Source organism: Dendropsophus ebraccatus, chromosome 12 (assembly GCF_027789765.1).
Source record: "Dendropsophus ebraccatus isolate aDenEbr1 chromosome 12, aDenEbr1.pat, whole genome shotgun sequence".
Classification (NCBI taxonomy): Eukaryota; Metazoa; Chordata; class Amphibia; order Anura; family Hylidae; genus Dendropsophus; species Dendropsophus ebraccatus.
Window position 1 is genome coordinate 46,657,831 of NC_091465.1, and position 27,892 is coordinate 46,685,722.

General features: G+C 43.5%; 1 protein-coding gene and 1 long non-coding RNA gene across 4 annotated transcripts in view; one reads left to right on the top strand and one right to left on the bottom strand.

Moving 5' to 3' along the window:
• Positions 1-12,147, top strand: part of LOC138769783 (sulfotransferase 2B1-like) — a 46,741-nt gene extending 34,594 nt beyond the window's left edge. For all 3 annotated transcript variants that reach the window (XM_069948467.1, XM_069948466.1, XM_069948468.1), the window contains exons 3-7: positions 2,119-2,330; positions 5,328-5,454; positions 7,684-7,778; positions 9,229-9,409; positions 11,985-12,147. In XM_069948467.1, the coding sequence (XP_069804568.1) occupies positions 2,119-2,330; positions 5,328-5,454; positions 7,684-7,778; positions 9,229-9,409; positions 11,985-12,103 (734 nt within the window). In that variant the 3' untranslated portion in view covers positions 12,104-12,147. The remainder of the gene's footprint in view (positions 1-2,118; positions 2,331-5,327; positions 5,455-7,683; positions 7,779-9,228; positions 9,410-11,984) is intronic.
• A 1,964-nt stretch (positions 12,148-14,111) lies between these two features.
• LOC138769851 (uncharacterized) lies at positions 14,112-14,621 on the bottom strand. Its single transcript, XR_011359331.1, has 3 exons — positions 14,568-14,621; positions 14,346-14,414; positions 14,112-14,181 (listed from the first exon to the last, which is right to left on the bottom strand). It is a non-coding gene; the product is annotated as an uncharacterized lncRNA (long non-coding RNA).
• Positions 14,622-27,892: the final 13,271 nt, after the last annotated feature.

Below are 27,892 nucleotides of genomic sequence, written 5' to 3' on the forward strand. Positions count from 1 at the left end.
GAGAGCTCACAGGGGGCTATATACTACAGGGGGACAGCGCACGGGGGGGCTATATACTGCAGGGGGAGCTCACAGGGGGCTATATACTACAGGGGGGAGCTCACAGGGGGGCTATATACTACTTGGGGGGAGCTCACGGGGGCTATATACTACTGGGGGGAGCTCACAGGGGGCTATATACTACAGGGGGAGAGCACAGGGGGGCTATATACTACTGGGGGGAGCTCACAGGGGGCTATATACTACTGGGGGACAGCGCACAGGGGGCTATATACTACTGGGGGACAGCGCACAGGGGGCTATATACTACAGGGGGAGAGCGCACAGGGGGGCTATATACTACTGGGGGAGCTCACAGGGGGCTATATTCTACAGGGGGAGAGCGCACGAGGAGGCTATATACTACTGGGGGGAGCTCACAGGGGGCTATATACTACAGGGGGAGAGCGCACAGGGGGGCTATATACTACTGGGGGAGCAACAGGGGGCTATATACTACTGAAGGAGAGCGCACAGGGGGGGGCTATACACTACTGGGGGAGCAACAGGGGGGCTATATACTACCAGGGCAGTCACCCCCTTTGTACCTAATATCAAAGGTCTGGTGAGAGAGAAAAAAATGCCAGTTTTCCCGCTAATAAGCAGCAATTCTGTATATAAATAGTTGAACGTTTGTGACAAAGTAACAGAACACATTTCCTACTGATGTTCAGCTCGGACCTTCACCTGACAATAGACCCCGGTAAGTGGACCTTCACTAAAAGTTGTTGAGTACCCCTGGTATATAATAACGGCACAGGTTTTTGTCTCTTTCGTGGTGTATGCCAAGCGTAAGCCCTGCTCACCTGATGGGCTGCAGGGGTGAACGGCAAGGTGGGGAGGAGGTGTGGCCCCAGCGCCTAATTTATCACAGTAAACCTACAGGTCCCGCCAGATTTACTAAAAGGCGTACACCTCTTAGTAAATCCGTCAGGGTAATTGGGGGTGGGGGTCATATGAGTACACTGGTCTTAATAACGCCCCTCAGAAACATACAACCATAGAAAGGCCTGTGCAGTATGCGATCACTTTTGCAATAATCACTCTTTAGCTGAGCTTCACCAACAATTCTGGAAGCACAACCATATTGGATAGTATGCATCTCAAATTGATAGATAGCTACAATTAAGTTATGGGCTCCCTTAGATTTTGGCACGACTGGTATATACAGTACACTAGTGCTCTGGGGTGTTTTTTAGTAGATGTGGTAAAGAGAAAGGCTAGAGTGATAACAAAAATAAATGGTTAAAAAAGAACATGGCTCTTACTTTTTTTTTTAGTTCCGGTATGGTTTTCCTACCCAAGGAAGAATTCAGGTAGCTTAGTACAGCAGTGCATTAACAGGTTCTGTCTCCTCACATTCACCAGGCACCAGGCAGGACATGCAACTTTTTATTTTTTAACCCCGCCGCCCTTGTCCCCTACCTTGAAAACCGTCACCTGCCACCAACCCTGATGTTCCCTTCTGCAGCTGTAACTTGCAAATCTGCAGCCAAGGCATCTAGAGGCCCATTGCCTGCCACCATCCCCATTGTTCCCTACCAGCAGATGTAAAGCTGCATACAGTCTGCTGTTACCACATCGCCTGATGCCATACTGTACACTTTCCCTGTTGTTCTGTATGAGTGTGCTGTGGTGAGCTCCCCCTGGTGGCTGGAAGCCCATACCATGCGCTCTGTCACTGCTGTGCATGTGACATGTGAATTCTTCATGGAAAAATAAGACATTCCCTGAAAATAAGACCCAGCACATCTTTGGGAGTAATAAGTAATATAAGACACTTATTTTTGGGGAAACACGGTATTACACGCACAGACAGAGAGCGGGACATAGTGCATGGTGCTGCCTCTGCCTCAGTATGTTTTGGCACCACTAATTAAAAGGGTATCTGTTGTTTAAGAGCACTTGGCAGCCGGTAGATGGCAATGGATGGCTGCCACACAGGTCCACAGATTTTCAGTACACAATATCCAGTGACAGACATATAACCACAAAAGACTGCACAACAAATTTGGGTTCTTCAATAGCATTTATAGTCGCAGCTAACCACAAACTATTCTTTTATTTATTTTTCTGTAGGAACCACATGGATGATAGAAATTTTGAGCCTGATACGTAGAAGCGGTGATTTTACCTGGTGTCGCGAAGTCCCAAATTTCATGAGAATCCCCTGGCTTGATGTCAGTGGGATTGGGGAAAAATTGGTTGATGGATGTGAATCCCCACGCTTTCTTGCATCACATTTACCAATACAGTGCTTTCCAAAGTCTTTCTTTTCTTCCAAAGCAAAGGTAAGGACTGCAATGATAGATAATGAGTGGACATGTTACACAAAACTCATTTCACTACTCTATAAAATCAACACCTTCCAGCACAATCATGTAAAAACTGGACTGGGCTGTTGGCCACCGATCCTTGGCAATCAGGAGGGTAGCTAGGATTCATGGGGCCCCATAGCAAGAAACTGTACAGGACCCCATAAATTTTATGTGTCCCCCCCCCCCCATACTCACATGACCTGGCATAGAACTAGCAGCATGAAATCCACTGCAATGTGGTACGTGTGAAACTGGCCTAAGGCTAGGCTCACACTGACTTTTTTCTGTCCATTTAACATACCTTTTTTATGGAAGAATAAAAAACAGATGCAGTTGTGTGCCATCCGTTAGGATCCATTTTCCATTGACCTACATGATTTCCTTATTTTCACCCTCACCCTTTAAACATAGTAATATTTCTCTGGCATCACGGTTACATTTTCCCTCCTTCTAAATGTGTAAATAATGATGGGTCACTTAATGTCAGTAGGTCCGATGCTAGGTTTTTAAATCATTTTTAGATTATCCCGTAGGCTTCCCTCAGACATAAATTTTTGTGGCTGAAAAAATGCCACAAAAAACTGCCAGTAGTTTTTCCTGACGTTTTTTTCATTTTAGTGTTAGGCTATGTTAACACAACTTATCTTTTCGTAAAAGTATGGCCGTTGTTGCAATTGGCAACAACGGCTGTACTTTTTACGAAAAGATGTGTTGCCTTGTCTTCTATGGATCCCGTCCGAATCTCTTGCGGTGCCGTAGAAAACTGACATGTCAGTTTTCTGCGGCCGCTATTCAGTAAATAGCGGCTGCAGAAAACCCTGTCAGTGCACACCATAGTGTGCAGTGGGTAGTTCTGATGCGGGCACGCACGGATGCGCCTGCATCAGAACTCTGCGGCTGCAAAGATCATCCGTCCGGTACTGCAGTACTGGATGGAATGGTCTTTTCAGAGACCGGACGTTCTGTGACCCAGCCAGGTCACGGAACGGTCGATCTCTTACGCAGTCTGAACATAGCCTTAATTAGGATATGTCTTTTTATTCCTGGCATCTTATCCCCTGCTTTTTTTTCCGTACAATGTCATGTGATGTGTGATTCCAGAATTTCTATTGAAGAATTGGGGAAAAAACCTATATGCATATAGGCATGACTTTTTTTCGGGGGGTGGGGGGATAGCATTTTTATTGGGGGAAAACTCCAATGTTTCTTGGAAACAAATAGTGTGCTCAACTTTAGGCTGGTCGAGCCAAAGGAATATATCAACAGGTACCAAGCGCAGGTGTGTGTGCAGGTAACACATCAAAAACGCATCTGTCGCATCTGTTTGTATTAATCTCTAGTAATATGTCCAAGTACCATATAAATAATTTATTTCTCGCCACTCGTTTCGACACAGCACATCTAACAGAGCCAAAAGAAAACACCCCTTAAATAACAAGTTAGAAACAAGTGGTTACCCACCCCTTCCGGGTTGCCATGTCCTCCATGTGCTAAATAGCAACTGTAAACTATCACAATAACAATTAAAATAAACATTGTAAAAGCATATAATACCATAATTATGTTATTGTCCTGAGTCAGATCCCCGAGAATCCTGCTAGTCCAATCGGCTGCGCGCTCAGTTGTGAAGTGCAACAGAAATAATGTGCAGTTACTACTAAATACTTGTCCGGTCATCAATCGTAATTTCTGCCCATTTCCTTTTTAATACTCAACAATCCAGAGTGCCAGTATTGGTGATATCGATATATTTCTGAATATTTGAATAAAACGTGTGATTATTGATGCATAGTAATGACATCAATGCTATAAATATAGGATATGATGGGAAATATAGTTTTGCAACAGCTGGCCAAAAGTTCCCTATCCCTGACCAATAGTAAAAGCTATAATAGATTAAACAAGGCACAAGAAGTTCTCTTGAAGAGAAGAAACTAGAGGATACATAACTTTACTCTGTATTTGTCATACATTTACATAGTTACCAACAGTTCCAAAGTTGCCAACAGTCCCAATGTCCAGGGTATGTCCCAGGAAGCCCTACCCCCTGGGTCAGCCTCATGCTATTAACTATAAGCACTCCTAAAAAGTGCTTGTAGTTAAACAGTGCACTGATAAGGCTAGAATTAATTGTGTTTCGGCTCTGCCAGTACCTGTTCTGGCTGCAGATAGTATTTTGCCTCTGGTTATAAGAGCCCACTCTCCTCCTGGCACATGATGACGTCACTCATGCAGAGCAGGGAGATGAGTCTCTTGAGTCTCAGGTGAGTATGGCTTTGGTTTTGTTTTTTTAAATTCTACATCAAGGGATGCCTAGTCAGAGAAGGCTACCTATGGGGTAAATAGGGAAAAAAGAGACGTTACTACTATATGGAGGTACAGAGGGTACATAAGTACTATATTAGGGCACAGATGGGTTTTTATCTTCTATATGAATGCATAGAGGGGGCTTATATACTATGTGAGGATACAAATGGGGGGAGGGGTTACTACTATGTGAGGGAATAGAGGGGCCTAAGTACTATTTGATGGTCTGTAATATGCTGGGGGCCTGATACTGGGGTCAGTAATATGTGTGGAGTCTGATACTGGGGTCGGTAATGTGCTGGGAGTCTGACACTGGGGTGTATAATATGCTGGGGATCTGATATTAGGGTCTATAATATGCTGGTGGCCTGATACTTTGGTGTGTAATATGCTGGGGTCCTGTAACATGTATATCCATACAATGAGAATATTATAGGGAAAATCTGAAAAAACATCCCCTGCAAACAAAATAGATCACACCCCACAAAGTACACCAACAAAAAGTCACACCCTTCTCTGTTAAGGCCAAAGTGTCCCTGGAAAAAATGTTTCAAATGTTGACAATTATTTACAGTCACATACATCATAGGGAATCACTGAAATTCTGTGGGATATTGCTGGTATCTTTAAAAATCTTTCTTCCTCTTTCTATTGTACTAATAGATCATTTACATAGCTCGAAACCCAAAAGATGTCCTGGTGTCTCTTTACCATTTTGCTCATATGTCGTATGTTGTTAAAAAACCTAATGGCTTTGATGAATTCATGGAGGACTTCTTGCAGGGCAGAGGTAGGTACCATGAGTTCTGCAGAAATTTAGCAGTACAGTATTTGGAGCAGAATTATGTCACTGTAAATATTATACTGCTCTTCTTAAAGGGGAACTATCAGCAGGTTAGACTTATATAACCTGCTGATAGCCCCCTATAGGGCCAGAGACACTAAGGAGGAAGGTATGTGTCTTAGCTTTCTTCTTGGCGTAAGTCCAACACTGTTAATCGGGGTAAACTCAGTCCCAGAGCACCCTTAGGAGCACTGCTCTGTCATCTGGCCCACCCCCCTCCATTGATTATCATTAGAAGGAGCGGGCTGGATGACGTGACGGTGCTCCTGAGTGGAGTTTACCCCAACTAACAGCGTGAGTCCGGTTCTGGGGAGGAAGGTAAGACACATACTGTACGTTCCTCCTCAGCGCCCCCAGGCGCTATATGAGGCTAGGTTAGATTTGTCGGTAATAACTGTAAACGAGCGCCGATCTGCTTGATCGGCACTCGTTTACTGGTCCTACTACATGGCCCGATTATCGTTTAACAAGGGCTGCATGGACATCGTTACTGATGTCTTTGCAGCCCTTGCTTAACTTTATACATTACCTATCCAGGCTGCAGGGCTCCTCTTGCGGTCTTCTCCCCGGGTCCCGCGCGCTCTAGCTTCAGAGCGGCCTTTTTTAGCTGACAGGCCGCTTAGCCAATCACTTGCCGCGGTGCTCCCTGCCAGTGATTGGCTGAGTGGCCTGTCAGCTCAGACAGGCCGCTCTGAAGCTGGAGCATGCCGGACACGGGGAGAAGACCGCAAGAGAAGCCCTGCAGCCTGGATAGGTAATGTATATCGTCAGCCACCGGCCGCACACCGCTATTACATGTAACGCTACGCTGTCTGAGCCTGACAATTATACTTTCAAATGTAGTCATCGCTGATCGTTGCTTTTATTACACGGAGCGATAACCGCGATTATCGTTTCGTATACTAGTACCCTTAGTCTCCCTTCACCTTCATAATAAACTACCCACTTCTGCTCTCTGCAAATCAAACCATATAATTGGGGAACATTTTGTATTTGATGCCCAAAATTTTTTTCCTTTCTCCTCGTCGTCTACAGCTGCATGCACACATAGGGACCATAGTAGTTTTTTTTGTCTGCAATCCACAAAATTTTTTCCCATAATGCACTTTTCTTTGAAATTGAAATGTTTCTTTACTATTATCTGTATATTCTATTAACTATTTTCTGTTCTCTAAATCTAAAGTGTGTCTTAGTCAGGTACAACTCATAGTCTGAAACAGTAAGGTCATCTCCAGGTAAAATCTTTTTCTTTCAAATCAACTGATATCAGAAAGTTATATAGATTTGTAATTTACTTCCCATCAGCTGCTGTATGTCCTGCAGGAAATGTTTTCTTTTCAGTCTGACACAGTGCTCTCTGCTGACATGTCGAGACAGGAACTGTCCAGAGCAGCAGCAAATCCCCATGGAAAACCTCTCCTTCTCTGGACAGTTCCTGTCAGCAGAGAGTGCTGTGTGAGGGTATGTGCACACTGAGCAATTCTCGAGGAATTGAAGCAGAAAGTTTTCAGTCAGAATTCAAGCAGAATTTAAGCCCCCCATTGACTTCTATAGGATTCCTCTAGCAGATCTACAGCAGAAAATTCTGCTCGGAAATTCTGCAGTGTGAACAACAGAGCAGAAAACCCATTGAACACAATGGGATTTTGCTCTGTACATATTTTACAGGAGGAATTTTAAGCTGAAATTCCTCTTCAATTCCTCATCTAATTCCTCGCCTTTTCCACAGTGTGCACATACCCTGAGACTGAAAATAAAACAACATTTCCTGCAGGACATATAGTAGCTAATAAGTATTGGAAGACTTGAAATTTTTTAATAGAATTAAATTACAAATCTATATAACTTTATGACACCAGTTGATTTGAAAAAAAACCAAACATTTTCGCTGGACAACCCCTTTGAAAATGCACAGTTATGATAAAAAATAAAATGTTGCAATCGTAAACTGTAATAAGATTTTTCGGATGGGCATATGTGGTGTGTATTTTATTTCACCATCTGTCTTTTGATTAAGTTGACTACATAACTTGATGCATACGTTTGTATGTATATATTATATACTGTAATTTTTTTGTTCCAATTTTGGCTTATAAAATGTACTGAAAATGTTTTTATTATTTCCTTTCAAGTTCATTTGTTTCTATGTATTTGATCTATATTATTTTCCATCAGTGCCATTTGGCTCCTGGTTTGAACACCTAAAGGGCTGGATGCAGATGAAAGACAACAAAAACTTCTTGTTTGTTACATATGAAGACTTAATTCAGGTAAATGAATATATTTACCCTTAGGACAGATTTACATACATTTATACTTTTTTTTTACCTATTTAATCCTTTTAATGAAACCAGAAATGTATATACAGTATATATTTTTTTAACCTACAGAGCCATATAAAGGCTTGTTATTTGTGTGACCAATTGTACTTTGGAATGATATATTTCACATTACCATAAAATACACTGCAAAGCAGAAATAAAATTGTTGGTGATGTGGAAGTATATACACACTGCTTACTGTTTGGTAAAATTGACATTATCTATATTCCTAAGGTTAGGAAGATTAGATTAATACCCAACTCGGTTTCCCAGTAACATACATGCATAGTAACATAGTAATAAGGTTGAAAGAAGACAAGAGTCCATCAGGTTCAACCTAGAGAAACCCTACTGGCTTGATCCAGAGGAAGGTAAAAGCCCCTATGAGGCAGATGACAATTGTCCCATCACAGGAGGAAAATTCCCTCCCGACTCCAATGGCAATCAGAATAATCAACGTATCACCAGAAATCTAATGCCTATAACTTGTAATATGATATTTTTCAAGAAAAGCATCCAGGCCTCCCCTGAACTTATTTAATGAATCAGCCATGACAACATCATGTGGCAGAAAGTTATATAGTATCACTGCTCTTACAGTAAGGAATCTGCGTCTTTGCTGATTGTAAAAACGTCTTTCCTCACCTTTTATTATTTTTGTCAAGTTTTACTATTTTTAAAATAATTTAAAACATTAATACATTTTTAAAACTTTTTGCATTAAATTTTTTTTGTTTTTAAATTTCACTTTAATGTAAAACTACATGAAGGTGCACGTAAGAAAGGCATTTTGAGGCTATGTTCACACTACATAAAAGTATGGCCGTACTTTGTACGGTGTGGAACACTGCCTTTACTGCTATGGGATCCCGGCCGGAGCGTATACACATAGTGGCACCCCATGCCCATAGTGGCATCCCATGTGGCACCGCAAAGAACAGACCTGTCAGTTCACACAATGAAGCGAGCGGCTCCGGACGCTTGCTTCATTGTGTGCTATGGGAAGTTCTGATGCGGGCGCGCGCTGATAGGTCGCCGGGTCACGGAGTAGCCAGTCTCTCACGTAGTGGGAACATAGCCTGATACTGTACAAGTTGTCTATTTTTAGAATATATATGGTTTCGTGGGTATATTTTTTTACTTTCACAATACAAACATTTTTTGTTTTGTGTCAAAAGTGTAGCCCAAATTGTCTTGGATGCTAATGGTGTAATTTGTCCAGAACAAACAACTAGGACAATAAAGTTTTGGGCAATGTTCCCACAACGTCTTTTTAGGTGAAATAACTTCCGTTATTTGCTGATAATGGTTGCAAATAATGCTCATAAATATTATATGCGAATGTTATTTATGTGAATATAGACTTATTATACATCAAAGTCTATTTTTTCTATTCCAGGACCACAGAGGAACTATAAAAAAGATTTGTACATTCCTTGAAAAAGAGCTGGAAGAACAAGTTATTGACTTAATTGTGGAGCATTCTACCTTCAGCAGCATGAAAAACAATAGCATGTCCAACAACAGCCTCGTTCCAGACTACATCATAGATCCGAAAAACAACCATTTTATGAGAAAAGGTAAAGAGCAAACGAGTAGTCAGCACAGAAAAGATATTTTTCTCCACGTTCCACCTCAAGAATTGACATGTCAGTTCTTTCCGCTAGAGGAAATCTACAGAAGTTAATGGGGTTTGAATTTTGCTTGAATTCCGCTCAAATTCTGCTCCTATTCTGCCAGAGCTGAGTAGGCGAGGAATTTTAAGCAGAAAACTTTCCTCTTAAATTCCTCGCCTATTCTTCAGTGTAAACATACCCTGAGGGTATATGCACACAGCAATTCTCGAGGAATTGAAGCAGAAAGTTTTCAGGCAGAATTCAAGCAGAATTTAAGCCCCCCATTGACTTCTATAGGATTCCTCTAGCAGATCTACAGCAGAAAATTCTGCTCGGAAATTCTGCAGTGTGAACAACAGAGCAGAAAACCCATTGAACACAATGGGACTTTGCTCTGTACATATTTTACAGGAGGAATTTCAAGCTGAAATTCCTCTTCAATTCCTCACCTAATTCCTCGCCTTTTCCTCAGTGTGCACAAACCCTAAGGCTATGTGCACACTGAGCAATTCTCGAGGAATTGTAGCTGAAAGTTTTCAGGCAGAATTCAAGCAGAATTTAAGCCCCCCATTGACTACTATAGGATTCCTCTAGCAGATCTACAGCAGAAAATTATGCTCGGAAATTCTGCAGTGTGAACAACAGAGCAGAAAACCCATTGAACACAATGGGACTTTGCTCTGCACATTTTTTACGGGAGGAATTTCAAGCTGAATTTCAAGCTGAATTCCTCGCCTTTTCCTCAGTGTGCACATAGCCTAAAACAGAACAGAAAACAGTAAGAGCATTTTATATTTATATTGTTAAAACCAACAATAACCAAAGAGAGGACAAAGAAACCAATGAAGGTAACAAGAAAGGAGGGGTACGAAATGTACCATGGATTTATGATGGTTATGCTGGGGGACCAAATAATGTAATGTAAAGAAGGGGAGCATAGTTAAAAATCTAGCAGGGCTACACACTTTCACCACACAGAGTTAAAACCTCTGTTGACAAAAGTTGTTTCCCTTATGAATAGTAGGGTACGGTGGGGAAAAGAAAAGTAGTAATGGGAGGAGTGAAAGGTAGAAGCTGTAGGGATGTAGTCAGATAAGTGTGTTAAAGTAAACCAGAGGCCCTGACCAGTTTATGAATCTTGGGCCCCCTTCCTGCCCTATTGCTCTTGTACCATGCGGTGTCTATAATCAACAATATATTTCTTTGCTGGCAAGTATCATTTTGGTTAAACAGTATTTCTTTGTTCTGCTTGTATAAATATATTGCAATCTGAGTGTAAAAGCATGCACGTTTGTAAGCACTCGTTCAGACCCGGCTCTTTCAGCAGGACTAGCTGACTGTCTACTGTGTATGTATGGAGGCCTTTCAACTTTCCCCAATGGATGATATTGGTATGAGAGAAGGAATGGGCAAGTTGGATGACAACTGCCTGACCATTTTGTTTTTGGACAAATAAACTGCCACCAGAGCTATCTGGCGGTGACCTTCCTCTTCTCTCTCCATACAGAACACGTGAATATTTGGCCAACTCATAAGTGTTCATGAGTACAGGGGGATTGTGTGATATAGCCCTCAGTTGACAGAATCTGAATGGGCTACCATCTACTTTATGTGTTCCTACACAGTCTGACACACAGTGTTCAATCATTACTGACACCATTAGGCTATGTTCACACAACGTAAATTTTCTATTAATCATGGTTGTTGTTGCCAATTTGCAACAACAGCCATGATTAATAGGATATTTATGTTTCACTACAGTCAATGGAATCCACATAGTATACATATACACATAGTATCCCTAGTGGCCGAAAAACTGCCATGTCAGTTTTTTGCAGCCGCTATTCATTGAATAGCAGCCGCACAACACTGACAACTCACACAATGGAAAGTGTGGATCCGGCCACACTTTCCATTGGGTGCTATTGTGAATTGGGATGCGGGTGTACACGGATGCACCTGCATGCCAATTCAGCACAAATGAAGTTCATCCGGCCTGTACGGCAGTACTGGCCGAGAGGATCTTTACTGACACCAGCTGTTCTGTGACCTGGCCGTGTCACAGAACGGACAGTGTTTTACAGCGTGTGAACCTGGCCTTACACTGGCACATCCTTATTGGCAAAAGGATTGGTAACACCCAGTGGATATAAGGCTGGGCATCACAGAGACTTTTTGTATACTTTTTGTGAACTATAAGTATTTACTAAAACAGACATTATCAGGAGAGCCAGCAAGTCTTTTTGAAATCCACTGACTCATAGGTGATATCTCTAATTGTAGATGTTCTCTTAAAGCTTAGGACAGACTTTTCCCAAGCTGCTGTAGCCCCTATACACACTGTATAGTATGGAAAAACGTGTGAGGAGGGCTCGATTATGGGGTAAATGAGCTTTCCTAGAAACGGTCATTACAGATAAGCAGCCATAGTAAAAGGACCCTAACATATGCAAAAATAGAAGAAACTGGAATGGAAGAAAATTCTTTTCACAGCTACTACTCTTTAAGATGTCTGAACTATTCACTTTTTTCTTTTTAGGAATCGTTGGTGATTGGAAAAACCATTTTACTCAGAAACAAATAGATTATATGGCTGTTATTTACAAGGAGAAAATGAAAGATCTTGATGTTAAATTCAGCTGGGATGAATGTGTATGACAATTGCAGATCTAACTATCTAAAGAAGAATAATAAATAAATAACTAACAACAAATTTATGTCCTCAATGTGTTTTTTACAGACCACCTGCATCAAAACTTTGACTTTTGTCAGGGTATAGCAGGATTCAGGATTATACCCCAACACACAGCATAAATGCACATGCATGGACACTTAACCTTCTTTTAATAAATGTGCCGAAAACGCTTTCATTTGCCTCTACAGTGCCACCCACATGGATCATAACAATAGTGGTACGTTTTTTGTAAACATAGAGCTTCCAAAAAAGGGGTTGTCCTAGATAAATTGGTAATTAGAAATCCTGCTAGGGCTGCGGGGGACATGACAGTGATGCATACTTACCTGTCCCGCTATGTTTCAGCTACCTTTTCCTGGACCACCCACTTTCTGCTGCTGACGTGCTGCTCTCACCGGTAATGGCCGCTCACCAAAGATTCTATACTGTCTATGCTGAGCGACCATTTTCAGTGGGAGCAGCACGCCATTGGATGTTGCTGAAAAGCTGACAGCAACAGGGAGCAAGCACCCCAGCAACTGCACCAGAGCGGGACAGGTGAATATATATCATGTCCCCCGCAGCCCCAGCAGGATCGCTAACTATATATTTATCCCTGACAATCTCTTTAACTACTACGCGTCCTTACACTGTCATCTGTAATTGAATAGTGTCAGACAGTGTAGGGATACTCCCCCACAACTGGGAACACCCAGCTGGTAATGGAGTCATAATTACAGAGAAACTGGGCTATACAAATAGGTGATTAAGAATTGTTATTTAATGAGCATTGCATGAATGTGCTAAAATTGACAGGAGGGATGACAGGGCCTCTTTAAATCAGCTTATTTTAGCAGCACATCAGGTATACAGGGTAAAACATAATAGTTTTTCTGACAAACAGAGAAAAACAGGGAGCAACTGCTGTATACATCTGTCAATCTCCAGAGCCTTATGAGGACCTTCCCAGACAATAAATGTACCTGTGTGCCAAATTTGTAATTTATTTCCATAAAATATAAATCTTGAAAAAAAGGAAAAACAGCAGCCTGTGGATTTCAGTGTAATTTACGGTTTATAAGAGCAGTCTGGACTGGAGTGAAATTGCTCAAATATTTGCTGTCTTTCATAAAAGTGGCACTTCATAACTCTATGTTCAAGAGGTGCGTCCCACAGAAGGTAAGGGTACTATTACATGGAACGATAATCGGCCCTATCCGGCCGATTATCGTTCCGTGTAATAAAGACAAAGATCAGCCGATGATTGTTGTCATCGGCTGATCGTCGATATAGGTCCTGACCTATAATTGTCGGGCACTGACTGCTTATCGCTACGTGTAATAGCGGTGCGTGACCGGCGCTGACGATATGCTAAGAAGAATACAATACCTATCCAGACTGCAGGGCTCCTCTTGCTCTGTGCTTCTCCTTGGGTCCGCGCGCTCCAGCTTCACAGCGGCCTGTGTCAGCTGACAGGCCGCTCAGCCAATCACTGGCTGCGGCGGACCCGGCCAGTGATTGGCTGAGTGGCCTGTCAGCTGACACAGAGCCCTGAAGCCTGGACAGGTAATGTATAAAGTTTAAACAAGGGCTACAAGGACATTGGTAACAATGTCCATGCAGCCCTTGTTAAACGATTATCGGGCTGTGTAATAGGCCCAGTAAACAAGCGACGATCTAGCAGATCGGCGCTCGTTTACATTTATTATCTGGCCTTCCTCGGCCAGTGTAATAGTACCCTAACTTAACTGGTGCAGCTGTCATCGGTTGTGTACAAGCTCAAACTGAGCTGCATGCTCTAGGAAAGCTCCATTAGGTGGTGCCGACTGCACACAGATACAGCTCTCAGTACTGGAAGAAGGGGATGTAGAAATACTTGCGTATAATATGTCTTATCACTCTGTGACAAAATAGACCAGAGTCCAATAGCTTAACCAGGATAACTTGGTTTACTGGTAAAAACCTCAGTGCAATACAAATTAAGAACACTTTTGGAAAAGCAGGTGCCGGCAAGATGTAAAAAATATTCTCCTCTTCCCTTTTCTTAAGGATTCTGGATGTTCTGAAAAAAATAAATAAAAAAAATAGATTAGATAATAGATAAGGCTAGATTAGATAAGACAATACATCAGATCATGTTGGTGTTCTAAATCACATTGATGATAATGTTCATTATATTCTTTACATTGATGATGATGATGATGATGAATTATAGTATATACTTACCAATCTAACCTGCCACTGAGTGAATCCATACGATCACATCATCCTCAGGAATTATTTTCTGAGGTTTTTCTGTAAAATAGAAGATGTAAATTATTTTACAGTGTGAATGGTGCAATTGTACATAAGACAGGTAAAAAAGACAAGTTTCCACTCCTGACAGTAACATGGACACCATGTAGATGAGTTATATTATTGTTAGATGGGTCATAAAAATAGACTTACCTTGGGCAGGCAGTTTAGCAGCCCTTATCTCTCTCCAGGCTATGAATTTCATACTAAAAAGGAAATGCAGAAGGTTATAAAGATGTCCCTGTGCTATACGGTAACAACAGAGACCATAAGGAGTGACTCCCATTACAGAACAAAGACAAGATAAACATACAGTATATGGTGACAGTAACTTACCACAGATACTCGATCAGCCATCCCAGGAAGATCAGCACAAGTATAATGAAAATAATAAAAAATGCAAATTGCAGCTCCAAAATCCCTGAAAAAGAAAGAATTGTTTTTAGAATGTTTATTTGGAGAATTTGCACCCATATAAATTCTCTCCATTGCCCATAGACAGAACATAAACATATTGGGGTACTTACCATCCCTCGACGTTCTCCACGCCATCCTTTGCCCATCAAAGGTAACAGCCAGCGTGTCAGCTGGAATTTACCCCTGCTCAGCATTGTGACATCATCATGATGTCATACATACATACATACATGCTAATGATGCTGCATCCTGCTATATAATACTGATAACTAGCATAGGCAGAATGATTATATGGGGGGAAAATATCTGGATGGGGTTTTTTTTTCAAATACTTCTCAATATATGAATTATCCTTCTATTAATATATAACATTATGCTATTATTATACATTAATGTTACATAACCCAAATTTCTAAAAACAGGCTAAAAATATGTCACATACATGTAATATTTGTATTATGATGAGGTATTTTCTCTCATAGGAAATTCTGCTATAAAGGGGCATTGCCCTCAGAGACCCACAGGGTATCTGAATGTGGTAAATGGTTTATTAGAAAGTTTATATATTTTCTGCCACTGTTCCACCGATGTCCACTGTCCATGGCTTATATAAATAACTGGCTGACTGACATCTTTTTTAACCCCTTGCCCCAAAATGAAGTCCTTGGACATCATGAAATGCCAGTACTTAACCCCTTTGTGCTGCAGCTAGTTTGGGCCTTAATGACCAGGCTAATTTTTCAAAATCTGACCTGTCTCACTTTATGCTCTCATAGCTCAGTGATGCTTTAACGTATGCTAGCGATTCTGAGATTGTTTTTTCGTGACATATGGCACTTTATGTTAGTGGCAAAATTTGGTCACTACTTTGTGTGTTTTTTGTGAAAAACATCAAAATATCATGAAAAATTAAAAAAATTTGCATTTTATGAACTTTGAAATTCTCTGCTTCTAAAAAAAGAAAGTCGTAGCACATAAATTAGTTACTAAGTCACATTACCAATATGTCTTCTTTATTCTGGCATAATTTGGTAAACATATTTTACTTTTTTAGGGTGTTATGGGGCTTAGAAATTTATCAGCAAATTATCACATTTTCGTGAAACAGATTTTTTTAGGGACCAGTTCTTTTTTTAAATGGATTTAGAAGTCTGGTATCCTGAAAACCCCCATAAGTGACCCCATTTTGGAAACTACACACCTTAAAGAATTAATCTAGGGGTATAATGAGCATTTTAACCCTACAGGGGCTGGAGGAAAGTATTCACAATTAGGCAGTAAAAAAATTGAAAATTTAAATTTTCCAATAATATATACGTTTAGATTAAAGTTTCTCATTTTCAAAAGGAATATGAGACAAAAAGCACCCCAAAATTTGTAATGCAGGTTCTCTTGAGTACAACGGTACCCCATATGTGGGCGTAAACCACTGTATGGGCACACAGCAGGGCTCAGAAGGAAGGGAGCGCCAATTAGCTTTTCCAATGCAGATTTTGCTGAAGAAGTTTCTGAGCGCCAGGTGCGTTTGTAGTGCCCCTGTAGTGTCAGCAGAGAGAAAACCCCCCATAAGTCACCCCATTTTGGAAAGTACACCCCTCAAAGAATTCATCTTGGTGTGTGGTGACCATTTTGACCCCACAGGTATTACAGGAAAGTATTCAAAAGAAGACAGTAAAAATGAAAAACTTGAATTCTTCCAATAATATGTTCGTTTAGTTTGAAATTTCTCAATTTCACGAGGAACAAGAGGAAAAAAGTACCCCAAAATTTGTAACACAGGTTCTCCTGAGTACAGTGGTACCCCATATGTGGGCATAAACCACTGCATGGGCACACAGGAGGGCTCAGAAGGGAAGGAGCGCCAATTAGCTTTTTCAATGCAGATTTTGCTGCAGAAGTTTCCGAGCGCCAGGTGCGTTTGCAGAGCCCCTGTAGTGCTAGCGGAGTAAATTCTCGCCATAAATCACTCCATTTTGGAAAGTGCACCCCTCATAGAATTTATTTTGGGGTGTGGTGAGCATTTTGACCCCACAGGTATTTGAGGAAAGTATTCAAAAGTATACAGTAAAAATGAAAAACTCGAATTTTTCCAATATTATGTTCTTTTAGTTTGAAATTTCTCAATTTCACGAGGAACAAGAGGAAAAAAGTACCACAAAATTTGTAATGCAGGTTCTCCTGAGTACAATGGTACCCCATATGTGGGCGTAAACCACTGCATGGGCACACAGGAGGGCTCAAAAGGGAAGGAGCGCCAATTAGCTTTTTCAATGCAGATTTTGCTGAAGAAGTTTCTGAGCGCCAGGTGCGTTTGCAGCGCCCCTGTAGTGCTAGCGGAGTAAAATCTCGCCATAAGTCACTCCATTTTGGAAAGTGCACCCCTCATAGAATTTATTTTGGGGTGTGGTGAGCATTTTGACCCCACAGGTATTTGAGGAAAGTATTCAAAAGTAGACAGTAAAAATGAAAAACTCGAATTTTTCCAATAATATGTTCCTTTAGTTTGAAATTTCTCAATTTCACGAGGAACAGGAGAGAAATGTCACCCCAATATATGTAAAGCAGGTTCTCCTGAGTACAATGGTACCCCATATGTGGGCATAAACCACTGCATGGGCACACAGCCGGGCTCAGAAGGGAAGGAGCGCCAATTAGCATTTTCAGTGCAGATTTTTCTGAAGAAGTTTCTGAGCGCCAGGTGCGTTTGCAGAGCCCCTGTAGTGTCAGCAGAATAGATTCCCCCCAAAAGTCACCACATCTTGGAAAGAGCACCCTTCAAAGAATTCATCTTGGGGTGTGGTGACCATTTTTACCCCACAGGTATTAGAGGAAAGTATTCAAAATTGGCCAGTAAAAATGAAAAACTCGAATTTTTCCAATAATATGTTGGTTTAGTTTGAAATTTCTCAATTTGACGAGGAACAGGAGAGAAAACGTACCCCAAAATCTGTAACGCAGGTTCTCCTGAGTACAACGGTACCCCATATGTGGGCATAAACCACTGTATGGGCACACAGCAGGGCTCAGAAGGGAAGGAGCGCCGATTTACAGGAGCAAAACCGCAGCTAGTAATGGTTATTAGAATAGCGCAGTTACTAAAATAAGATAAAAAAAATTAGATTACAGGTAATGTGGGGTGGTTACGGGCAACCAGGGGTGGTTATGGGCAACCTGAGGTGGTTACAGGTAATCTGGGGTGGTTACGGACAACATGGGGTGGTCACGGGCAACCTGCTGTGGTTACAGGCAACGTGGGGTGGTTACAGGCAACGCGGGGTGGTTACGGGCAATGTGTGGTGGTTATGGGCAACGTGTGGTGGTCACGGGCAACCTGCTGTGGTTACGGCAACGTGGGGTGGTTACAGGCAACGTGGGGTGGTTACAGGCAACGTGGGCTGGTTACAGGCAACGTGGGCTGGTTACAGGCAACGTGGGCTGGTTACAGGCAACGTGGGCTGGTTACGGGCAACCTGCTGTGCTTACAGACAATCTGGGATGGTTACGGGAAACGTGGGGTGGTTACGGGCAACCTGCAATGCTTACAGACAATCTGGGGTGGATACGGGCAACGTGGGGTGGTTACGGGCAACCTGCAATGCTTACAGACAATCTGGGGTGGTTACAGGCAACGTTGGCTGGTTACGGGCAACCTGCAGTGCTTACAGACAATCTGAGGTGGATACGGGCAACGTGGGGTGGTTACGCGCAACCTGCAGTGCTTACTGACAATCTGGGGTGGTTACGGGCAATGTGGGGTGGTTACGGATAAACTGAAGTTCTTATAGGCAATCTGGGGTGGGTACCTGTAATCTGACATGGGCACCGCAATCTGGAGGGGGTCATTGGCAATTTGGGGTGGTCAGAGGCAAGGCGCGGTGGTCAGAGGCGACGTGCGGTGGTCAGAGGCGACGTGCGGTGGTCAGAGGCGACGTGCGGTGGTCAGAGGCGACGTGCGGTGGTCAGAGGCGACGTGCGGTGGTCAGAGGCGACGTGCGGTGGTCAGAGGCATTGTGGCGTGGTCAGAGGCATTGTGGCGTGGTCAGAGGCATTGTGGCGTGGTCAGAGGCATCGTGGCGTGGTCAGAGGCATCGTGGCGTGGTCAGAGGCAACGCGCAGTGGTTACGTGCAATCTGGGGGGGTTACATGTAATCTGGCGTGATTACGGGGAACCTGGGGGGGTTATGTGCAACCTGGAAGGGTTACAGACAATCTGGGATTGTTACTGATAAACTGAAGTGCTTATAGGTAATCTGGGGTGGGTACATGTAATTTGGGGTGGTTACGGGCAATCTGGAGGGGGTCACTGGCAATTTGCGGTGGTTACGGGCAACGTGCGGTGGTTACGGGCAACGTGCGGTGGTTACGGGCAACGTGCGGTGGTTACGGGCAACGTGCGGTGGTTACGGACAACGTGCGGTGGTTACGGGCAACGTGCGGTGGTTACGGACAACGTGCGGTGATTACGGGCAACGTGCGGTGGTTACGGGTAATCTGGGGGGGGGTTAGGGGTAATTTGGGAGTAAACTGCAATTATTACTATAATAAAAAGTGTGTGTTTTATTTTTTTGTATGTTTGTCACTTTTTGTACTTTACATATTCATTTTCACTGTATTACTATGATTATTGTGATATTTTCTATCTCAGTAATCATAGTTCAGTGACAGAGACCAAATTGGTCTCTGTCACTTTAAATTTTCAGAGTTGGCTGGTTGTGAAGCGCATGCGCACTTCATAACCAGCCAGGACGTCGAGGAGGAAGGAGCTCCGTGGATCCGGTGAGTATATGGGGAAGGGAGGGTGACTGGGGGACGGGGGTGACAGGGGGGGTGGGGGGCGACTTGGGGGGTGGGGGGACATCACTTTTTATCCCCTGTCACCAATCATTCATGGTGACAGGGGATAAAAAGTGCCGGGAGCACATGGCACAAGCGATCAGCGGTATATAGTATATACCGCTGATCGCTTGTACCGGGACCCCACAGGGGGGTCCCCGATGACTGCCCCATGCTCTCCGCTACCTCCGGTGGCGGAGAGCATGGGGCTTTCATTCATTTTAACCTTTTAATCGCTGTGAACCGACGTTAGTCGGTTCACAGCGATAGCGGCGGCCATCTTGGAAATGATGGCCGCCGGGGGAGGGGGATTAGTTATCGGGGCACTAGGGGGGGCTGATCTGAGGTCTGGGGGACACTTATTTCATCTCCCCCCGCCGTAGATTCACGGCGGGGGGAGATGAAAGGTGGCGGCGGCACCGGTACTCTCATTTACCGACGGTCGCCGCTATAACGTTAATAGCGGCGATCGTCGGTAAGGGGGGGGGCCGGGACGGACCTCACACACTGCCCCAACCCCTCAGCTACCTCCGGTAGCCGGGGGGATGGGGTGGGGGCCGTCCCGGCCCCGCAGCCTTATTCTCTGCCATCGCCGTAAAAAGCTGATGGCAGCAGAATAAGGCCCATTAGTGACCGCCGTAGAAAGCCGTATCGGCGGTCACTAAGGGGTTAATGTATTTTGACGTCCCAGGACGCCATGAATGTAAACACGCACCGTGCAAGGTGATGTTTACTGTTCCCAGCTGCTGGCAGGACCCAGGGTCTCCTAGCAACAGCTACACAGGAGACAAACCCAAGCCCGGACGGTCAGTTTAAGGGCTCGTTCCCACTGAGCAAAAGCAGCTGAATTTCTGCGCTGAATCAGCGCTGAAATTTCAGCCGTTAAAATAGGTGCAGAGCTAATTTCCATTGTGTTGAATGGAAATTCTGCTCTGCAGTTCACACAGTGGAATTTCCGCACTGAACTAATCCGCTTTCCGCCAGAATGTTCATTCTTCCACTAGCGGAAACCTATACAAACCAATGGGGCTCTGATTTTCTGTTTCAGCGCGGAATACACTCGTATTCAGCGCGGAATACAAGCGTAATACAAGTGGAAATTACTCGCTGAATCAGCGCGGAAATGGGGAAAAGGGGGGGGAGGAGGATTCTAGTATATGTTCTGGTATAGTCTAGTTTACTCACCAAATACTCGCTGAATTTCAGCGCTGAATGCATGCGGATTCAGCGCGGATTCTTTGAGTATTCCGCGCTGAATTTGTCATGAGCTGATTACGAGCTGAACACTTTCCTAGCAGAATACGCAGGGATTCTGCTTACATTCTGCTCGGAATTCAGCGTCAGTTGATTTCAGGCGGAAATATTTCCTTGCGTAATCCGCCCCTTTTGCTCTGTGTGAACGTAGCCTAACTCTATAAATGCTGTGGTAAATACTGACCGTGGAATCTATAGGTTTGACAGTAGGAGGGAGCCCCCCTGTCATCCATCGGGACCCTCGCAGTGCAATCGCAGGGTCCCGATATATGCCCAAGCCTGCTGGATACCTGTGGCGCCTGCGGCTGTGTATCTGCCGATGTGGAGAACATGCCCCCAGCGCTCTGTATCCTTATCTGATGTGGCCCCCTAGATGTGTTGGATGTATATTGCTGACAGGAGGGGGGGCTCCCCCTGTCACCCATCAGGACCCCTGCCATGCGATCGCAGGGTCCCAATATGTCTTTGAACCTCCTATTTCAACTGCAACCGGCAGCTGCAGCTACGGAAGCCTGTGAGATCGGTCGCAGGCTCTGTAAGTGTCAGTGTCTGACAGCCTGTCAGAGGTTTCAGCTGATCTCTTAGGCTGCATTTCAATCAGGAGGTTTAGAGACACATCGGGACCCCGCGACCGCAGAGCAGGGGTAACGATGGGTGACAGGGGGAGCCCCCCTCCTGTCAACAATATACATCAAACACATTAGGGGGACCACATCAGATAAAGATGCAGAGCGACGGAGGCTAAGTCAGCCTGCTCAGACCGCGCAACAGACTACGCTCAGACTACGGGCAGTGCCCATGGGTGACAGGGGAGCTCCCTCCTTCTGTCCCCCTATAGATTGCACACATTGGGACCCTGTGATGGCTAGTATAACACATAGCACTACATCAGTACTGCTATGTGCTATACCTGTCAGTGTCAGGTATAGCACATAGCAGTATTAAAGAACTGCTTTGTCTTACACTAGCCATCACAGGGTCCCAATGTGTACCTGCTGAACATGGCCCCCAGTACAGTAACCTGTGGGATCGAGCCACAGACTCTGTCTCACAGGCTGTCAGTGTAAAACTGACAGCTATAGCACATAGCAGTACTAATGTACTGCTATGTGCTATATTAGCAATCTAACGATACCAGTGTTAAGTCCCCTAGAGGAACAAAATAATAAAGTGAAAAAATAAATATAATAAAGTGTAAAAACATAAATAAAAATAAAGTAAAAAATATAAAAAGTGATCCTTCCCCAATAAAGGCATTACAAAAAGCTGAAAAATTAAAAAAAAAAAATACATATTTGGTATTGCCGTGTTCGTAATGAGCTGTACTCTAAAACCATATTAAGTTTTATTGTGCTTGGTGAATGCCGGGGGAGAAAACCGAAAAAAAATATCACCAGCATTGCTAATTTTGGTCATCTCAACCCCCAAAAAAGTAGAACAAAAATGATCAAAAGATCGCACATATCACAAGTTTGATATTAACAAAAAGTACACCTTGTCCCATAAAAAAACAAGACCTCATACAATTATACCAGCCAAAAAAGTAAAACCATTATAGCTGTCAGAATATTACCACCCAAAAACAACTGCTTCATCAGAATCTGCACTAAAAATTCAAAAGGACGCTCCTTCCATTCCGAGCCCTACCATGTGACCAAACAGCAGTTAATGCCCACATATGGGGTACTTTTGTACTCAGGAGAACTTGTGTTACAAATTTTGAGGTAAATTTTGTCTTGGTTCTTTGTAAAAATATGAAATTTTAAACAAAAAGAAAATATTAATGGAGAAAAATAAGGAATGCTTGTACGGTCAAAATACTCACTATACCTCTCGATTAAATCTTTGAGGGGTGCAGTTTTTAATATGGGGTGACTTATGGTGGATTCTAACATACAAGCTGCTCAAATTCACTTCACAAATGAATTAGTCCCTAAAAAAATAGATTTTGGAAATTTTCATAAAAATTTTAAAATTGCTGATAAACTTCTAAGCCCTGTAACATCTTAAGACTATGTTCATGCAACGTATTTTTTTGTATTTATGCGGCAAAAACGGCCATAGAAACTACGAAAAATATGGTGTCTATGGGATCCGGCCGGAACGTATGCACATAGTATACGCCCCGGCCGGGACCCCTCGTGTCGCCGCAAACAACTTACATGTCAGTTTTCTGCGGCCACTAATCAGTGAATAGCGCCCGTAGGAAACCATGTCAGTGCACACTATGAAGTGAGCCGCTCCGGCCGCTTGCTTCATAGGGTGCTATGGGGAGTTCTGATGCGGGCGCGCAGAACTCTACGACCATAAAGATCATCCGGCCAGTACTGCAGTAACTGCCTGCAGTACACGGCCGGTACAATACGCCATATGGACATGGCCTAAGAAAGTAGAACATGTTTACCAAATCACGCCAAAACATAGCAGACTTATTGCTAATGTGACAGTAATTTATGCAGCATGACTAACTTTTTTAAAGCAGAAATTTTCTGCCATACTATACATACATTTTCTCAAAAAACACCTAATATATTGACCAATTGAATACAATAACAAATTGCAATGTGAATCGTGAGCATACGTTAAAGCATTGCAAAGTTAGGCTAGTGTGTTGCCCTGCCGCAGCCACTGATTGGCCGGGCGGGAGAGCAGTACGCTGGGACCCCGTGCAGCGAGGACAGGTAATGTATACAGAGCGGGAGCCGGGCGGCAACTGAAGGGGTTAAGCGGCCGGCAGAATTACATACACGCAGCGGTCGTTCAGACCGTTGCGTGTATGTAGTGAAAGTGATCTGCCAGGACCTAGCCGACTCGCAGCATTATTAACGCTGCGAGTCGGTACGTGTGAAGCTACCCTTAGGATGAGATAAATCGATAAACGAGGCATTTGCCCTCTATGAATATGATTATTGCACATATTTTAGCTCGGCATTGAATTAGTCTGCCTTCTTGAACCTTGTGTGATTAGGGCCGGAAATGATTTCTTGCCCATCTGATGCTGGATAGGAGCACCAGAATGCCAGTCTGTTATTGACTTGGAAGATAGCTTAAAAGGAAAAGGAACTTTTCCCATGGCTTTGGTAGACATCAGTAACCGGCAAGAGAGTAGATATGTTTTCTTTTTTCCTTTTGATAGACATATGATATCTGTGGATGGTTATAATGATAAGCATAAGTCCGTAAAAACGGAAGTGATGTATTTTGCCCATAAGAAGCCGAACATGGGCTTCTGTCTTTCCAGTCCTTTTCGCACACATGCGCAGCTCTCTTTACATACTGCGAACGTTTACGATGATAGGCGTAAGTCTGTATAACCGGAAATGATGCAATTTGCCCACATGAAGCCGGATAGGGGCTTCTGATTCTCCAGTCTTCCTCTGACACATGCGCAGTACATTTTAATATACGCCGTGGTCGCCATTTTGCTCCGGCCAAATAGGACGCAGGACTATGATGTATTCAATACACCAGGTATGCTCCAGATTAATCAATAAATGAACACATATGTGAACTGTGTATAAATAGGATCCCCATACGATATTCCCTACCTCTGACGAAGTTCCTGGTGGACGTAACGCGTAGGGCATCATGGGTCACCCCAATTTGCACCTACTTCCCATGCACATGGTGATATGACTTGTTTGGCTATATAGCTTATTTATTTAATTTTGTGAATTTGGCTTTTTTTTACACTATGTAGTATTTGGATTTGTGTTTCTGTATATTGTAGTGGTAAATATTTTTGACTAGCACTTTCAGACACAGCACTTTATAATATATTTATTGGTAATACCTTGTGTATATGTGTGTCTATTCATTGGGAAGGTTGTGGTATACATCTTAATTGGGTTGTAGACCTGGGGGTTTCCTTATATTGTCTGGTTCTCCCATGTTGTTTTCTGATTTTAATTGTTTTTAATCATGTATAGGGATCCTAGTCTTAAATGCTGTTGTGTAATAATTGATGATGTATTTCCAATAAAGATTTGTTTATATTTTTTTCTATCCGGGTGTGCGCTTGCATTGTTATGGGCTTACTCCTTTTTTGGGTTTTGTAGTTGTGGTTTTACAGTTAGTATGCCCTAAGCAGCACCCTGGTGGGTTGTGCAGTCTCCCCCTAGCTAAGTGCTAATGCCTCCTCCTCCCCCTCCTCCACACTGGGTCCAATACAGTCCTATTACTGCTGCTGGTTCCACTGTCAAATGTCTGTTTTCCACCCTACTGGGTCCAAGTAACTGTGTGTGCTATCCCCCGTGTAATCACTTAGACCTTTGCTGTCAATGAATGGAAACACCCAGTAACCTTGTTTGCTGTCACTGAATGGAAACACCCAGTGTCCTTGTTTGCTGTCACTGAATGGAAACATACAGTAACCTTGTTTGCTGTCACTGAATGGAAACACACAGTAACCTTGTTTGCTGTCACTGAATGGAAACACCCAGTGTCCTTGCTTGCTGTCACTGAATGGAAACACATTGTCCTTGTTTGCTGTCACTGAATGGAAATACACAGTAACCTTGCTTGCTGTCACCAATTTTGGGATGGTTCATATGCTACCTCTATTTCACTATTCGTTCATCACTAGTGCAGTATTATTGCTGGCAATTTTTTTTTCACTATTTTTGCACTTAAATTTTTTCCCCTTTTTTCATTGTAATAGCAACTGCAACTAAACGAAACTATACCCTATCAGACTCCCACTATTGTAGCTGCAATTATTCAGCCGTTAGAGCAAGGTTCGTTTTCGGTTCGGACGAAGCCAAACTTAATGAAAGTTCGCCGGATCGAACCGAAACGAACTTTTCAAAAGTTCGCTCATCCCTACTTTCTGTATATTTTTTCACATGCTCCATCGTTTGCACAGTGCACTGGTCATTTTATATACACTTATATGGAATTTACATTTAAATATCTAAATTGTATACAATATTATACAATTATTTGATTATAAATGAAAACCTAGCATTAACCCCTCGACGACCCTGGGCGTACCTGTACGTCAAAGGCCGTCAATGGGTGTTCAGAGCGGGGCCGCACTGTGAACCCTCGCGGTCCCGGATAGCTGCATCCGATTACCTTATGCAGCCCTTTCCTGGTGTCTAGTGAGGTGGATGCCCCCCCCCCCTCCCCGGGACATTGTCCCAGAGGAGTGATCCACACGTCCGGCTTCGGCCAGGGTCTACAGCAGCCGGAAGCAACCTATTGCCTATCTCATTGATCTTAATGAGAGATCAGTGTGCATATGCCCCAGGGGGGCTTCTAGTATAAGTGTAAAAGAAGAAAAAAAAAGTGTTGTTGTTAATAAAAAAAAAACTCCCCTAATAAAAGTTCAAATCACCCCCCTTTAAAAATAAATAAATAAACATGTTTTGCATCGCCGCATGCTTAATCGCAAGAACTCTAAATTAATCATATTACTGATCTCACACGGTAAACGGCGCAAGCGCAAAAAAATCCCAGAATGCAAAATTGCGTATTTTTAATCTCATCAAATCCAGAAAAATTGTAATAAAAAGTGGTCAAAAAGTTGCATATGTGCAATCAAGGTATAGATAGAAAGAACACATCATGGCGCAAGAAATGACACCTCAGACAGCCCCATAGACCAAAGGATAAAAGCGCTATAAGCCTGGGAATGGAGCGATTTTAAGGAACAAATATGGTACAATGGTTTGAATTTCAATAAAAGTTAAACATGTTACATATCGCTGTAATCGTAACGACTTGAGAAACATATATAACAAGTCAGTTTTACCCCATGGCGAACAGCGTAAATAAAAATACCCTCCAAATAAAAGAAATGTGTTCTTTATGAATAATTCAGCCTGTCATTGCAAAGTACAATTAGTGACGCAAAAAATAAGGGCTCATGTGGGTTTCTAGGTGAAAAAATGCAAGTGCTATGGCCTTTTAAGCACAAGGAGGAAAAAACGAAAACGCAAAAATTTTTATTGGCCCCGTCTTCTAATGGTTAAAGGAAAACTCCGGGCACAATCTTTTTTTTTTTTATATCTTATTAGATAAGCAAAGTTATACAAATTTCTAATGTACACTTAAATGAACATATAGAGCTATTTCCCTCAATTTAGTAGATCACACAGACTTCAATTTCTCTAAAAAAAAACTGTTAAACCGGGGTTTAAGTACCTGAAGAGTCCAGCAGGGGGCTCAGTATATGTAGAAATATAGAAGTAGAAGTCTAAGCAGATGTATATGTAGTGCAATTATCCCTGTCCCTAGCTCCCTCCCATGCAGCAGGTGAACTCTTTACGTACAATCTATCCTGTTCCCATCTTCCTCCCTCCCCAACCCGTGCTGCCTGTTTTCCACTCATGTGCCTCCCACTCATGTGCCCCCTGTGCCCACTCATGTGCCAGCCTCGCTCTCCGTGCTGCCCGAGGCCCGCTCATGTGCCTCCCATTGCTTTCCTGTGCCCGCTCATGTGCCAGCCTCCCTCCCAGTGCTACTCGCTCATGTGCTTTCCTCCCCGTGCTGCGCTGTGCCCGCTCATGTGCCAGCCTCCCTCGCAGTGCTACCCGCTCATGTGCCTCCCTCCTCGTGCTGCCCTGTGCCCGCTCATGTGCCAGTCTTCCTCCCCGTGCTGCCCGGTGCCTGCTTATGTCCTGTCCTCCCTCCCTGTGCCGCCCGATGCTCGTTCATGTGCCTCCCTCCCTGTGCCGCCCGGTGCCCACTCATGTGCGCCCCCCCCCTCCCGCCCTTGCTGCCTTGTGCCGTGCAGCAGGGGGAACGCTCCTTACCTGCCTTTCTCTATCTGTCCCTGCCGTCTCTCTCCTGCTGATCAATTACTGCAGTGGGAGAGAGGTGGCAAGGACCGATAGAGGGAGGCAGGTAAGGAGCGCTCACCCCACTGCACGACACCAGGCAGCACAGGGCGGGCAGATGAAGGGGAGGCACATAAGCAGGCAACAGGCAGCACAAGGGGGGAGGCTGGCACATGAGCGGGCACTGGGCAG